The 17,213-nt window shown below is 37.3% G+C and overlaps 1 protein-coding gene across 1 annotated transcript in view; it reads left to right on the top strand.

Annotated features, from left to right (window-relative positions):
• NELL2 (neural EGFL like 2) overlaps positions 1–17,213 on the top strand; it is a 334,594-nt gene that overhangs the window by 107,873 nt on the left and 209,508 nt on the right. Inside the window, exons 8-10 of the mRNA XM_037162321.2 lie at positions 193–275; positions 1,142–1,270; positions 2,783–2,885. Of these exons, the coding sequence (XP_037018216.2) occupies positions 193–275; positions 1,142–1,270; positions 2,783–2,885 (315 nt within the window). The remainder of the gene's footprint in view (positions 1–192; positions 276–1,141; positions 1,271–2,782; positions 2,886–17,213) is intronic.

Raw genomic sequence — 17,213 nt, 5'->3', positions numbered from 1 at the left:
GTAAGTCCCATTACTGTTTGTACTGTGTGAGGGAAAGTGTGCTTCTTGCTTAATTTTATCCAGGATGTCAGTGCAAAATTGGAGTTCTGACGTATGAGTTGTCAGCATAGACATAACCAGATTGAACCCCTTGTGAATACAAATTGAAGCCTTATAGGTACAATGTGACCAATGTAGTGTTTGCAATTTCAGCCTGTCCAACGTGCAATGATTTCCACGGACTTGTGCAGAAAATCATGGAGCTGCAAGACATTTTAGCCAAAACATCAGCCAAGGTAAAAGCTACTTGGAAATATAGTGTAGGGGAGCTAAAAAATCCTTGAGGTTCTCTATAGTTCTTTTTATAACCATAGATGTTTACCTTTGAGACTTTTCTATACTATACCCTTTGCCAGGGCTAAATCTAAATCTAAATTCCTGCCTGAGGAAAAGGCTTATAAATATTCAAACCTTGGCCATCCATGTAACAAATGATTCAGTAAATCAGGAGTGAGGCAGATTCCCTGTTTCATTCACTGCTTCTTACAATGGGATTTATTGTTTAATCTAGTGTTTATTTTACTGAGTTTTTCTTTATAAGGAAGGAGACAAGAAGACGTAAAGATGTGGACACTAGGATTATGTCAAGGAAATGGTCCCACAAACGCTTTCTGCCACTATGTGGCAGCTGTAGGGTAATTCACTGTCTTGAGCATGTCTAAAGCGTGCCTATAAGTTCATTGGATTGCTGTCATTTTGCATAGAACTTACAAATAATTTGAAAGTTGTGTTGTATATGGGTAGTTTCTGATGATATAAACTCTAAAACTTATGATTGCACTTGAGTAGACATATTCATGAAATTAAACATGTTTAAAAATGGAAAGTGCTGCTCCGTATTGTAAGTGATCCATTTTGACTTAGCCTTTATTTATATCTCATAGATTATGCTCCTTTTTCAAAGGCAGGAACAAATTCACAAAAATAAGAGGGGGGAATCCTTCTTTTAAATTAAAGGCTGAAATATATTTACAACAAATAGTTGATGAGCACAGCTATCACTGCTGCTACACACTGAAAAAACTGGATAGCTACCGGAGCACTGTGCATTTGTGCATTCCTGGAATGGTGAACGCTATGAACCCCCTCCTTTGTGCCACAGCTGTCTCGAGCTGAACAGCGAATGAATAGATTGGATCAGTGCTATTGTGAAAGGACTTGCACCATGAAGGGAACCACCTACCGAGAACTGGAGTCCTGGACAGATGGCTGTAAGAACTGCACATGCTTGGTATGGCTTCCACCGGATTTCAGACTAAGGGAACTCAGCTGCCCCCACTCTTTAAAAATTAATTAAAATAATGTCATCATGAAAATTTCAACACCCATTTCCTCAAGACACAATACCAAAGTGCCAACAAACCCATTCAAATCTAAAGAACCGTGTGTTACATTATTAAAGATACTTTTTCTAGCCTATAAAGATTATTATGGTTTAAGAATGCTATAAAAATTAAATTTATTGGTACACATATGAAGTTAGCAATTTAAATTGGTTTAGTAAGGTGATTCTCAAAGGATTCTATCCTGTTATCCTTAACATTTCCAGAAATTTTCCCATATCATGAGCTTATTAATGTATTTTAATAAAACTAAATTAAAAGCAGTATGAAATATTGTGACCAGATTAGTCCATATAAACAAATAATGGAATTTAAACAAGATTATCTTTTAAAGTTTTTTAATATAATGTAATACAAATTAGAGAGTTTAAATAAATATAATTTACCTAACTACTCACTAATAAAGTAGAATATTTAGTGTGTTATTGTTTCAAAAATATATGTTCAATTTCAAAGAAAAGTTCACAGCCAGTTTGGTTTTGAACTTTTAAATCCCACATGAATTCATCTGTTAAAACTGGTTCACTGGAAAGAAATCAAAGGTCTGTGTGAATTAGTCTTAATAAAAAGTCCACAAGTTCATCAAGTTTATCCCAAAGCAGAATACCACGCATGTAAAAAAGCCAAAGGCAGCTCTGAAACAATGATATGTGTTCACATGTGCACGTGTACGTTACGTGACTTCTATTCAGGGACATATTATGTTCATACTAAAGTTACAGCATTTTACAAATACAGTAAAGCATTCTCAAATTATTAATTGGGGGTCAAAAATCAAACTGATTGAAATATGAGATATAATATCACGAGGTCAGTTGAATGACTAGAAAGGCAACTAGCAGACTGGGAGCTCTGGATGACCTTCGGGAATCAAATTCCTTGCCACTCTGTCTGCAGTTCAGCACCTCGGTGCGGATCGGATCGTCAGCACCACTTCATGGTGGTAGTCTGTTCCACATTAAATACCCACAGGGAGATTGTGAATCCTGAGTCCGGGCCTTTAGAATGGTAGCAGTTATGCTCCTGGTTGGTTGGTGCTCATTTTGTGAGTAATCTGGGGACCACAACCCAGGCTTACCCTTAGCCTGCTGCTTCCCGGTCAGTGTGTGCTTTTATCTCTACCCATGTCCTCATCCACCTCACTACACAAGGTGAGGACTCAGGCTCAGCTGTGATCAGTTGCTGGACAGAGATGGGAGCCAATCACCAAATGTGTTATAACCCACTTTGTATTACTGTGGGTCTCTGTGTTATGGGTTTTACTGTACAATAACCAAAAATAATAGCTGTGTTCATGAAATTTTATGGGAAGGGTTTAATATGTAAAAAACAGACTTAAAATTACCTGAAGACTACCAAACTGCAACTTGTGAATTCCCTAAATATTGTCTTCTTCTCAGAATGGAACCATCCGGTGTGACACTCTGATCTGCCCGAACCCTGACTGCCCGCTTAAGTCGGCTCTTGCGTACGTGGATGGAAAGTGCTGTAAAGAATGCAAATGTGAGCATAACTTTTATGATGAATACTTTCTTTGACAAAAATAAAGCTTTGTACTACTAAATATTCACCCGTCATTCGTTTAATCAGGGCAAGCAAAATAAATTCTAGAAATGATGCAAAATAGAAAGAATATCTTCTCTTTTGGTTGAGCAATTATTTTCCATTTAAAAATATTCTTTATTTTAGCATAAAAATATTTTCTTGGAGAAATTTGTTCTGTATAATGATTGTAATAGAAAGCTGTGTAAGAAATTTAGTGGAGGTATTGTTGTCCTTATACTACTTGATATAAATACCTTCCAAATAGGTCAAGAATGGTCTACTTTTAGCCATGATAGTCAAGAAAATCCATGATACAAGTGACATTCAGCCACAGATGATATGCCAGCTTCATTAGCCCAAACCACAGAAGTCCACATTGTCATAGGATCAGCCAGCATGGACAAGGTCATGGCCTATTTTTCATGAAAAGCTCACACCACTGAGTAAGGACACTACCCTGCTGCTCAGCAACCACGTATTCACTTCTTTTTTTTTGTTTGTTTATTTATTTATTTTAGATTTTATTTATTTATCTTTAGAGGGGAAGGGAAGGAGAGAGGGAAAGAAATATCACTGTATGGTTGCTTCTCATGCGATCCCTGCTGGGAACTGGCCCCTGCTGGGAACTGGCCTGCAACCCAGGCATGTGCCCTGACTGGGAATCGAACCGCGATCTTTTGGTTTGCAGGCCCGTGCTCCATCCACTGAGCTACACCAGCCAGGGCTAACGTATTCACTTCTGATGTCAGGAAATAACTCTTTGAATTCATGGCTATCCTGAAGTGGGTTCTACATTATTCCTTCAGTAACAGAAAGCATTGCATCTCGGCTACTTACACTTTATTTATTATTTATTTTTAATAATTTAAATTTTAAAAAAATTGTGGTTCCAGTACAGTTTTCTGTCTTTTACACCAAGTCCTCCCCCTCCTTCCCATTTCCATGTGTCTTCTATACTTGTTCCTGTAAACCCTTTAAAAGACTGTCCAATTCTTGTTTAAAGGAGCATTTAAAATTTAGCAATTATTATTCAAAGGAGTAGTAACTTATATGAAAAGTAAGTTGTTATCAAGTCTGTAGAATTTATAAAGAAGGGAAAGGAAGAGGGAGGGAGGATGAATGGCTGCTTTTACTGAGGTTAATACGGGTGTGCTCCATGACCATTGCCATTGCTGTACCTTACTCTTGCCTACACTGCGTGCAATGTGCTGCTGCTGATGAGAGGGACAGCTATCAGGAAAAAAATCAAGTAGCTGTTTGTAGTTCATTGAATTAATTTCCTCAGGAGCCCATTTATATTTAATTTTATTAGATTTTACATTGAAGCCAGTTCATTCAGTTGAAGTATAATAGCCTAGTCGAGTACATTCATCGGAACCAGGAAGGGTTCAATGTAATTGTTCTTACGTGTCACTGGCTGATTTCCTTAGCGAGGAGTACTCTGAATTTTTTCTTAAACTTGTATTAATAGCTGAAGCCTTATGGTGATGTTCTGTAGTTTTCTTTGTAGAGAGTTGGAGATTGGAAGAAGAAGGGCCCTCTCTAGGGCTTTATATTCATACCATGACAAAAAAAGGAGTCATATTTTTCATTTTAACTTCTTTATCTTTTTTCCACCACTACTTCTGTGTTGTTACCTGTGCATATGATAGGTTTGCATTAAGTGGTGTCAATTTTATGAGAGTAGGCTGATTGAAATAATGGATCCTCATGATAGATGCATCAGTCAGAAGTCTTGAATTGCAATTCCGATTTTACCGTTTGTCTCTGTTACCAACAGCAAGCTGCCCACTAAATCAGACTGTAATTGAAATCTTCCCAAGAACATGCAGTTAGACTCAGTGAAATGGTAAAATATTTTGAGATTCATCAATGCAAAGTGCTTTCAGCAGACTGTGGAGTTAAATGCCAAAACAATTCATTTGACTGTTTTATTTTATATGGTTAAAAATATTAAGGACAATGTGACATTGTCTTTCTGCTCATATCCAGTGACATTAGTGTTGTGGAATACAGAGGATTTGTGCTTGTGTTAGTTTGTATTTTGAGTATTTGTATCTCCAGTTCTGTTGATCGGCATTTTGCAAGAGCTACCAAGATATTTTCACAGAAAAATTTTCTCGAGGGAAATAAGCACTTAGTTTATATCGTAAATATTCTTAGAGATTTTGGGGGACTGTGTCTCCACATGAACAATTTTAAAATCAGTCACTAAAAAATCTTCAAGAAATGTGCTTCTTTAAAGTTTTACAAAGTCTTACTTTATAAAAAATAGATAGCATTTAAAATAAAATTAGTAATAATTAACTGACTTGTTTTCATTGTTCAGATTATCATTTGTCCAAAAGGGAAAGAAGTCAAATTATCATTGTTGTGATTTATAAGAAATTAATTTCAGTTGAATGTAAGTTAACTTCTGTGATTTTTTACTTCTTAAAACAAAAACATAAACCTACTTTTTACATACTGCACTTGTCCTATTATTGAAACTCCTTTGCTCATAGCCTTTTTTTTAGTGGCATAAAATTAACAAAATATATTCTTTCATGAGAACTGTTTAAAAAATTATTAATCACTCAGTGTTCCTAAAGCCCTTGGAAGGCAAAACACATAACTGCTGAACATTACTCTGTGAAGATTGAAACGAACAAAGCAAGTGCGTGTGGCCAGTCACTATGATGTTCTTTATTTAATGCTTTCAGGCTCGCTTCTTCGGGTTGTTTGTGCAACTCTGAGCAGCCCTGTTTTGCTGTCTGCTTTGTATTTTCCCTCTGTAACTTCAGCTGCAGCCCTTTATCTAAGTACAAATACTGATGAATAGTAAGATGGTTGTTCTTCTGGGAAAGAAGTCAGAGAGAACCAAGCCTGTCACTTCAGTTGAATCCACATAAACGAAGTGTTGAGAGGAGGGGCTTAACCTTTCCTGCTCCTGCCACTAAGCTACTGTGGTAGTTAAACAGACACAGTATAAAATCCAAAAGCAAGAACGTCAAAGCTAAATTATTAAGGTGATAAAAATCACAAGTATATTGAAGTCATATCACCTCCATAGGTTAGAAAGCACATACTTTGTTCCTCATGTGATCAACTCTGTAAGGTGGGCATTGCTTCCTTCTTCCTAATAAGAGGGATTGTGTGACTGGCCCAAGAATGCACAATTAGTTGGAAGTCCCAGAGAAATTCCGTCTGAATGGGCTGTGCTTTGTGAACCTGCTTCCTTTTTTAAAACCATCTGCAACAATTGATTTAAGTGATGCACTATTACTGACTGATAGCTAAGTTTGTTATACAAAGCCATTTGGCTTCTGGGCTAAGTCTAGGCTGACTTGCAAAGTAAGAAGAATTTGCCTTTGTTTCTCAGTCTCCCCTTTCAGTCAACATTACTACATCCTTTGTCCCAGTCATAGGCTCTCAACTAACAAACAGCAAGGCTGACTGATACAAATTTAAGATAGCTCTAGGAAATGTGAAGTGTAAATATTTTGGCTGAGTGTAACTGCAACAGGATGAGGTCAAACTAATTAAAGTACGTAAAATCCCAGCCCAGGTTATAAAGCAAAAACAAAAACAAAGAATTAACAAAAAGTAATTGACTAAAGTCATGGGAAATAGAAAACTGTGGAAATTCACTAAAATTAAGAAAAAAGTATTCAGTGCATTCATTTATTATTCTTTCAGTGGATTTTTGATTCATGTCTGAATACAGAGCTCTGTTTTACAGAAAAAGTGATTTGTGAAAATAGAGAATCTGAAGAAAGTCTGAACTAATGCTATAATGTCTTTTACCAAAGAGCCTATGTTTAAAAAAAAAACAAGGAAGGCAAATTTCATCTCTATTTCTAGACAGACATCAAATACAGGAAATGTGATGGTGACTATCCAAATTGGCTGGTGCTTGCCTAATAGCAATAGTTATTTAATTGTTATTTTCCCAGAGGCCAGATTTATATGAATACATTAAAATCATCATTCTTCTGGTAGAACAAAATAGGAGTTTTAAGATATAATATAGATCACATTTTAATATTCTATGATCTAATTAGACATTGATTATATTAAATTTATTACTTTTATTGATTATGAAGAGAGAGAGAAGAAGGGAGAAAGAGAGAGATAAAAACATTGACTTTTGGTTCCACTTATTTCTACATTGATTGGTTGCTCCTTGTATGTGCCCTGATTGGGGATCAAATGTGCAGCACTGGTGCATTGAGATGATGCTCTTACCAACTGAGCTACCTGGTCAAAGCTTTGTATTAAATTTAATTTTAAAAGCTCTGTCAGCTTACATAAATTGGAGTTACTGTTACCGAACAAGAGGTCCGAGGGAGGAGCAATACAATATTTGGCCCACCTAGGGATGCCCAAAACTGCTACACAACAGGGGCCCCTCCCAAAAACAAAATACTAAAATCTACTGGGCCCTTCTGTCCGCCGCCAATTGGAAAGACATCTCTTAATGCCAGAGATTTGTGAAAAGGAAACAGAATGTTTATTTAATGCTATTCAGGCCTAATGCCACCACTAAAATATCAAAGTCCTTTAGGGTATACACCTACACCCACACAGCGCTCCCTTCTCCCACTGTCCCAACTCCGGATACCGTAAATCAGGAAAAGAGCACACGTCTGTATTGCAGGCTGCTGGCACCGTCAGCTGTGTCACCCTGCAGGCAGGATCTCGAGTTAATCCAAAGTACTGTGGTACCCTCTCATGGTCCACTGGCAAGAGTCCTTTGTACCCAGTTCCAGTCAAAGTCTCTCTTGCTTTCCAGGCCACGCGGCCAAATGGGCATCCTAAAGCCACGTGGGCCTCTTCTACCAAAGCTGCAGGAGTCCGCACTCCACCAAAAGCATGTGGCTTTATTCTTCACCTGGCTGCAGGGATCTCCACTCTGTCCCGGAGCCAGTCCTTTCCAAGCTCTCACACAGGCCTTCTCACTCAGGAGTCCCTCGTTACCCTCCTGAGTCCAAAGCCTTCTCACTCAGGAGTGCAGCCCCTCATTACCATCCTGAGTCCCCAAGCCCTTGTCACTCAGGAGTACAGATCTTAGTTACATCCTGAGTCCTCAAGCCCTTCTCACTCAGGAGTGCAGACCTTAGTTACATCTTCCTGAGTCCCAGTCCACTACCTACTCCCTCACTCAGGAGCGCCGACCCTAGTTACATTCTCCTGAGTCCCCTCTAGTTCCATCTTCAGTCCCCACTAGTTCCTTCTCCCCGGCTCCAAACTTGGCCACAGCTATTTAACATATCTATGAAACCAGTTAAAGGTTATAGATATGTTAAATAATCATTCCAGAGGTTAGCTGCAAAACTGTTGCTATGCAAAACAGCTCTCAATGGCCTGGCTCCATTCGTTTCTTCCCCCTGGGGGGAGGGGTGAGGACATCTTATATGTCTCTCCAATATTCCTATACACTTTGAATTCTGGACACCATTCCAAATCTTTTTTTGGGGCCCCCTCTGGCTGCACCCTGTATCATTACTATAATATATTTGTGTATTGAGTAATTAAGTGAGTTGTCAGGCTAGATTTTTCTTGGTTTGAATTCTAGCTTTACCACTTACTAGCTGTGTAACTTTGGTCAAGTTACTTAACCTCTCAGCATCTCTGTTTTCTTATGTGTACAATGGAGAGAGTAATTATCTCTATTTTATAGGGTGGGTGTGGGGACTGAATGAGTAATACATGTAAAGTGCTTAAAACAATGTTACCTACTATTATTGTTTTCATTGAAAGAGCCATTTAAGTTTTTATTGATTAAAATACAAACTAGTGAAATTATCTCACTGTGTCGTAGATCTTAAAGCTACATAGGACCTCATAGATCTTGAGAACAATTGCTTTGGGGAAGGACAGCTTCAATATCCCCATTGCAGAGGATTAGTGTGGCCAGGGAGGATAAATGAGTTTTCTAAGATCAGATAATTAGTATGTAATGCAAGGTAATTTTCCCTCAAATTGTGTTTTTTACAGAAGTATATCCTATTGATTATGCTGTTATGTTTGTCCCAATTTTTCCCACTTTGGCCCCCTCTGTCTGGTACCTTGCCTTCCCTCCAGCAATTCCCTCCTTTAGTTCGTGTCCGTGGGTGATGCCTGTGTGTTCTATGGCTTCTCCACTTCCTATCCTGTTTTTCACCTCCCCCTGTCAGTTTTGTACCTCTATTATGCTTCTTAGTCCTTGCACCATTTCCCCCATTCTCCCCCTTCTCCCTCGCAGCTGACAACCCTCTAAATGATCCCCATTTCTATGATTCTGTTCCTGTTCTGGTTGTTTGCTTAGTTTTGTTTGGTTTTGTTTTTTTAGAATCAGTTGTTCATAGTTGTGAATTTGTTGCCTTTTTAATATTTATGATTATGTAATCACTTTATCTTCCCTTCCATTGTAAATGATAGCTTTGCTGGATAGAGCAATCTAGGTTGTAATCTAGCTTGGCATGACTTTGAATACTTCTTGCCAGTCCCTTCTTGCCTGCAAAGTTCCTTTTGAGAAATCTGCTGATAGTTTATGGGAACTTATTTGCAGGTAACTCTCTGCTTTTTTTTTTTTTTTTTGCTCCTTTTAAAATTCTCTCTTTATCTTTAACCTTTGGCATTTTATGATGTGTCTTGCTTTGTTCCTCTTTGGGTCTAACTTTTTTGGGACTCTCTGTGCTTCCTGGACTTATATGTCTATTTCCTTTGCCAAATTAGGGAAGTTTTCTTTCATTATTTTTCAAATAATTTTTCAGTTTCTTGCTCTTCCTCTTCTCCTTCTGGCATCCTTATGATTCAGATGTTGGCGTTTTTGGAGATGCCTCAAAGGTTCTGATATATTCTTTCTTCAAGGCCATTTTCTTTATTGAAATTTTGGATAGGTCATGGCCAGGGTTAACACTAAGAACCATTTCATCATGCATTATCTATTCTTTTGTGTCTGACTTCTTTAATTCAAAATCATATTTGTGAAATTCATCCTTGCATGTTGATGCTCATTCATACTTATTGTTATGTGTATTCTATTTGTGCTAATGTACCATAAGCCGATCTATTGTTGAAGGGCAGTTAGGTGCTTTCCAGTTTTTGTCTACGTAAATTGTCCTGTAAATATTCTTGACATGGTTTTTCCTGTTATGAGTGCCTGATGGGTGTGTCCCATATACTTGTTTGGTCACAGGGTAAAACTCTTTTATTCTGTGTCGAATCTGTTTTTACCTTTGGCAAAATAGTTTTGATAAAACAGTTTTCTAAAGTGGTTATACCAGTTTATTCACCTACCAACAATACATAAACATTCCAGTTGCTCTATACCCTCATGCACACTTAGTTAGCATATTTAGTCTTTTTAATTTTAGGCATGATAAATTATTTTGGTACGTGATGTGTGTTCTAGTTTAAATTTGAATATTTTTAATAACTAGTGAAGATGAGCATTTTTTCAAACATTGTGGATCACTGTCATTAATTTTAACTAATAGAAAATGAATAGATTTTTTATATTTATATATTTTCCAGGAACCATTACTCTAGCTTTTGGCAAGTGTAATTTTGATTCCTTAATTTTCAAATTTATGAAAATAATGTGAATGGTTCTAGCTCTGTCACTTAAAAGGAAAGCGCAGTAGAGACAGGGATTAAATGACTGTCACTCAAGCAATTTGGGGATTTTTAAAAAGGTATAACAATATAATTCAACTAATACAGAGACTTCTGAACATGCGACTACAGGGATGATGAACAAAAGTTAGTGGGATACAATTCACCAAGGATCTCTTTGTTCTAAAATAAGGAAAAACATTTTGTATAATTTACATATGCTACACTTAAAAAGAAAATAACTTTGGGCAACATAACCATAAACTTATATGTTTCCATGGTGATGCTAGAAGCATGAAACATATATATTATGCACTGGAGGTTCTCATGCATGAACACAATTAGATTAGCTGGCACTGTAGAGACTCAGGGGGCTGGCTCCATGACCAGAATGCCGATACACACTGAGGGGATCTATGCAATAACGAAAAAGGTAGAAATAGTGATAAAAAAAGAAGGTGGGTATGTGGTCTTACATATCAGATGCAATATTTTTAGAGTATTTCCTGAAAGTCTGTAGTTAAAAAAATTACATCATAGCAGACAACTGAATGACCAGAGAGCTAATAGTGTTGCTATAAATCACATCTATGGTCTTGGTCTAGAGCCAGTCTTTTCTCACCAACATAACCCTAATTTAGCATCTCAAATGACAGTAGGTGAATAATGGGATAATAGAAGTAAGACACTTTTTTCATTTCTGTAAGTCAGTGTGGAAAAATAGGCAAAGAAATAGTCTACCTGTGCATTATATAGTTAAGATAATTGAGCTTATGATAGGAAATATTTTCAATAAAGATAAATAGCTAAGTTTTATTAAAGATTTCATCTGGATAATCCTGTAGGCTTCCTAAACACTGTCATTTATTTTGTGATGATACTTTTTTATAAATTCTTCAAAAAAGCATTTGGTATACTGCTATCTCTTACACACTATAAAACTGATAAATGCCAAGTCAGTGGAAAAATACTGAGTGGGCAATACATTAATAAGCAAGAATAATTAATATCACAGTCTCCAGATTAATGACTATATAAAGCACCATGTGATATATTTTAATGATCTTTCAGAAAATGTAAATCTGTTGATTAGTCAGCTAGTAGCAGAGCTGGTAAAGTCAGGGCAGAACCACAGAATGATGACAGTGTCACAGTGATTTAGCTACTGTGTCCTGTACTCCACAGTCCTGAGTAGTGCAGGTTGCTTGATGCTGTTATTTTTCTTTCTAATCCTAGTACAGCATTTTTAACCTTTTAACTAAACATAATGCATGCATTCACTAACTATTCAAGCTACCCAAAAAGACATAAAAAAGTATAAAAATCTCTCTTTTTACCTCTCCCCCAAACTTGTATTCCTTCTACTCCAGATTTTTAATGCCTCTACTCACAGATTCATGTATAGGCTTTTTATATATGGTACATGATATCCTACATTTTCCTGGACTTTTACCTTAGAGATAGTTCCATATCAATGAACTATTAAAATTACTGCACATTATTCCGATGTATAGTTTATTATAATGTTATTTATCTCCCCTCAAAGGGTGTTTTGGTTGTTTCCAATTTGTTGTTATTCTTCTCATGAAAAATAATATTGCAGATGTCATTAATACATATTCTTTGAGCAGTTTTATATGGCTTTATCTATAGGGTAAAGTGCTAATGATGGTATTATGGAGTCAGCGTTTCCCAAATTACTGTACAAAAAGCTGGTCCTGAGCATTATTCCCTGACAGGGAGCAGCGCTGAGGGAAAACTGAAAACACCACTTTTCTCTTCATTTCACTGGGTCTTTAAAAAGGGCGCAGACTCTTAAGAGGGCATAGGAATACCGATTCACGGGAGACCCTCTAGTGAGAGTTCATCTGCGGAAGCCTGAACTTTCTTGTTTTACTACAAACAGCATTGTAGAGTGAGCTCATGTAAATTCATTGTCGCAATTAATCGCTGTTCCTTATCTTCAGTAAACTCCGTAGATGGTATAAGCATGTATTGAATTCATGCTTCTCTGACATGTATGTGGTTTTCCAGAAGACACCACACGGGCTGCTGCCCCTGGTTCTGAGGCGAGAAGTGGGCTGTGCCCATTTAATCCTGCTTTACTTTAAAATAATAGGGTGTTCAGCCTCTAGGTCTTCACTCTGAATTGCAATTTTTCTGTATTATTAAGAAAGATGATTGAATTAATGTATTTTGTGGGTTTTATTCTTTTGCATGCCCCATTACATTTCTTCAAAGCATTTTTCTGCCCATTCAATGACATTGCTTAAGTGGCCTGCAACTTTTCAGAAGAAAGCTGTATGCAAATCTGTCTGTAATAATCATTGAATCAAACTGTCTGGCATTGTTCTAGGAGACCAAAAATGGGCCTCTTTAGGTGATTGGAAGGCTAGTCCTCCTTAGCAGGATAAGGCTTTGAGACAAGTGAAAGGATTTTAGATTTATGCCAAAGCAAAAGAGTGATAATCTAGATATCATTCATATGAGACTCAATTTAAGAGAGATGAAAAACACTCATTCTGGGCAGAAAATGCAATTTCTTAGCTTCAATGTTAGGTAATTGTTTTAAAAATGAGCTTATTTTCTTCTCAATAGATATCATACAAAATTGCATTTGAAATCAGAACAGGGAAAAATAAGATACATGCAATTTAAAGCATCTTACAAGTTGATTTTGGCTATTATGGGAAAAGAGTAACGCAGGAAGACCAACTGCATAATAAAGGTAAGTGGATATCATAGTGCCCATTCGAGAGAGTATAAAGCCACATCATCTACCATCCCCAAGAAAAAGTAGGAAACAGCAATTCAGTTGCACTGGACTCCCCACTGGTGTCTTGAATGTTGTATACAGCTTGTGTTCTTTGGTATATATTTATAGATTGTATAAAATTAGCATAGGTTGAAAATTAAATGAAGAAAACACAGTGTTATAGGAGTTCAGTGTGAGGAAGGCTCAGAAAGAAATTCTCTTTTTTAGTTCAGAGATGGTTATAATAGACCACAATTGAGGCATATTTCTTTTTACGCAAAAGCTGGTTCCCAACTGAAAACTACATGTATTTAACTATAAAAATTACTAATAAAATCACATGAATTGCTTTTAAAAATTGTTTCCAGAGTTGGTGGTAGTAAGAAGGGGGCTCCATCCAACTCAGGAAATTTAAGCTTGTAAAGAGATGTCTCACACAGATTTTGGGGTGACAATTATGTTCCCTTACAGCTCCTAGGCTATAAAGCTGCCCAGCATGTTACTGTATTATATTGGATATGGTAGGCAATTGTAATATGATGGTAAGTGTGTGATATGTTCATTATGACTGTCATGACATCACTGGGCAATAGGAATTTTTCAGCTCCACTATGATTTTATTGTACCACCATCCTATATGCTGAGGATGAAAAGGGGTTCTCCAGAAAGTAGCCTCCCAAGGTGATCTGATCATAAATTCCTAACTGGGCTGGCCATGGTGGGTAGTCATACCCTTCGCCTATAACTCCTTTAGTGAAAGGTTTATCTTTACCTTACACAAGCCTTGCTCCTTGTTTCAGTGCATCTAGGTTAGTACACCTTTGAAACAAGCCACCCTCAACTGAGCACATAATCTTGTTAACTGTTCTGTAATCCGATCCCTGCCTTGCTTAATTGGAGATGCATAGAAAAAGCTGTAGACTGCCATTCTTAGAGTCAGTTTTCTTAGTCTGTTGAGACCTTGCTTGCTGGCATATCTTCTGTTTGGCTTAAATAAATTTTTCTAAAAGTTCTCTCTCTCTAAAAAAAGAGATGTCTCCCAAACACTTGTTTCGTATGGTCATGTGTAATAATATATAGGTATGTTATTGATGATTTTAACTCTTGGCAAGTGACCCGAGTGCATACTTTGGTAATTTTTCTGGAAGCTGAACTTTTGTCCAACAAGCTATGAGGCATATATACAGGAGCACATCACTTGGCTCAATGATTCTTGAATTTTAATGGGAATATGAATCATCTGGGTATCAGGTTAAAATGAAAATTATGATTTAGTGGTTCTGGGTTGGGGCTTGAGAGTTTGCATTTGTAACCGGCTCCTGCATGATGCCAAAACAGCTGGTGCAGGAACACATTTTAATGAGCAGATGTAGCCAGTGGGTGTGTGTTCCTGGTTGCCCAGGTTCTCAGTAGAGCTTTATTTTTCTCTCTTGGATCTCAATGTGCAGTAAGGTCTCAGAGTACATGTTTTCAGTTATGTTTTAAGCTGACTTTTACTAGGTTTTTTCAGAGTATGAGAACTTAACATGAATCATTTCTCTTGCTTATTATAATGGCTTCCGACTTACAGAGGAGGAAACTGAAGCTTAGGGAGGTCACTTCTCTTTCCTGAGATTCCCCAGCCAGTTTCCCGCAACTTGAACACATGCAGTGTTTCTCATGTAATGCCTTAGGTGACTGACCATATTTCATCAGTGGAAATAGAAACTCAGTTTAAAGGAGGAAGTAAAAAATGTGTGATGTTCCATAGGCAGCAGTAATCAAAGGATATGTAAATACAATTTTATAGCACTCATTTCTATAAGCAGTAAGAAAGGAGAAAAAAATGTAGATTATCTGGTATTTGTTACTAAAATGAAGCACAACTTTCTATGACTTTATGCATTCCTCATATATGGCACAACCTCATATATATGGTTGATTCTGATAGTTCAGGAAAAGAAAGTTTAAAAGCTAATGAGTTCTGCTTGGGTTTTATCTGATTTTGATAAAGGAAGAACAGGGAAAGCACATTGAATTAAAACATAACAGTTACTTACTGCAAAGGTCAAGACTTACCTGGATTATTAACTGGAATTCTTGAGAGTTAGTGATCATGCAGCATTCTTCCTTCTTCGTCTGCAAATTGTTTTTGTTAGTTTGTTTGTTTTGCTTTGTTTACATTTTCTTTTGATGAGGTCTATTTCTGAATAGGCTTGGTGGAATAATTCCCATCAGTCTGATTTCCTAGGCCTTTAGTAGCTTGCTGCAGTTTCATAAGACATGTAGTTTATGCCAGGTGGCTCAGCACAGATGACTTGTGCTGTTTCAATGTCAGATCAAACTTTTCTGAAGCAACCTGTAACTATTTGTGCCCCACATGCACTGAAGTCTCATTTTTTTATTGTAGGTCTTGTAAGAATAAGATGATTAATAAAAGCAACCAAAGACATGAAAACTTTTGGACAATGTGTTTTCCACAAGCTTAAGTTCCCTTTTCTCCTTTGTAAAAATCCTACCGTTAATCTGTGCTCTTAGAATTGAGCTCCATGGCACCTGATTCCTGGGGTTATGTGAAAGATAGTCATCTAGGAGGAGTGAGTGAGCCTGCACAAATGGTCCTCACAATGCTGAAACTGAGTGTGCGCAGATAGCCCTCAGTAGTCTCCCGGTTTTTGTTCAACCTATTCAAGAATTTTTGGCCATTTTCAGGTCCTCATAGTTTATTATAATATTTTTAGGAAGACATGAAGCATAAATTCTACCCCCAAAGTCATTGTTGTTAGATTTGAGAAGTCAATTATTTATTATGCTTGGAGGAAGAGGGAAAAATACAGCAGGTTACATATTCTTTTCCAACTATTTTGTGGTCAAGCATCATCTGTTTAAGCCAATGAAAGAATCGAGCTTCTCTGATCACAAATTAGGTCATCTCGCAGCAAGTGGTGTTAAGAATCTCCTATTTATGTCTGTGCCTATCTACCTCCAGCATTTCTCAGGCCCTGAATCTTGGAAGGTCACTTTTATTTGTTGGCTGGGAAGAAGGGAGGGGGTGGGCCAGTATAGAACAAGATGGACATTGTACTTGCTCACTGATTTATTTCATCTGTTAATGTCCTTTCAGACCATGATTCCTAAATGCTGAAGGACTCAGAGCTGGGGCAGACAATCAGTAGAATGTGAAGTGAAATGTGAGAATTGGATTAACTGTCCTGGCTGAGTTTCCCAGGAATGAATTTAGTAGCTGGAGAGCTTGGAATAATCCTAGAAATAATGGTATGGGAATGATTGTTCTATGCCTAGAGAAATTGTATGTCTTAACCATTGAGTCTCTTTTCTGTAATTTTCATTCTTTTGAAAAAAGTATTTAAGCACCTTCTATGAATTAGTCTTTGCTAAACACTGGGGCTACAATAGTGAACAAAATAAGGTTGCTCTCTGCCCTTCAAGTCCTAACAATCAAGTTGGAAAGACAGACATTAATCATCTAATGATCAGGTGTGCAGTGCAGTGTTGCAGCAGTAAGTGTTGCTAAAGCTGCTGTAATAAGGGAAATTTACCTCGATTGCAGGTCAGGGAAGGCATCCTTCAGGAAATGGTGTTTGAGTTATGATTTGATGAACACATAGCATTATACTACTGAAGAGAAGAAGGAAGAAATGTTCAGGACAAGGGAATTTAATATGCAAAGGCCCCATACAGGGAAGCAGGATGTTGTAAAGGGAGGCTCGTGCACTGATGTGCAGGGTCAAGGGCATGATGTGAAATGCAGCTGGGGGGGTAAGAAGGAGCCAGATTAAGGAGTTTTATTTTTGTCCTAAGGGCAACAGAATGCAAGTTACACATTTTAACCAAGGCAGGCCTGTTTTTGCACTTATGTAGAGCAGTGATGATGGTAACTTCATTGAGAGAAAGTGATGGGGAATTAGGTTCTGGGTACATTTTGAAGGTGGAGCCAACAGGATTTTCTG

This window comes from Artibeus jamaicensis, unplaced genomic scaffold (assembly GCF_021234435.1).
Source record: "Artibeus jamaicensis isolate MK-2021 breed Jamaican fruit bat unplaced genomic scaffold, CSHL_Jam_final contig_233, whole genome shotgun sequence".
NCBI classification, from domain to species: Eukaryota; Metazoa; Chordata; class Mammalia; order Chiroptera; family Phyllostomidae; genus Artibeus; species Artibeus jamaicensis.
The sequence above is the reverse complement of the archived record's forward strand: the minus strand, read 5'-3'. Positions and strand labels throughout refer to the sequence as shown.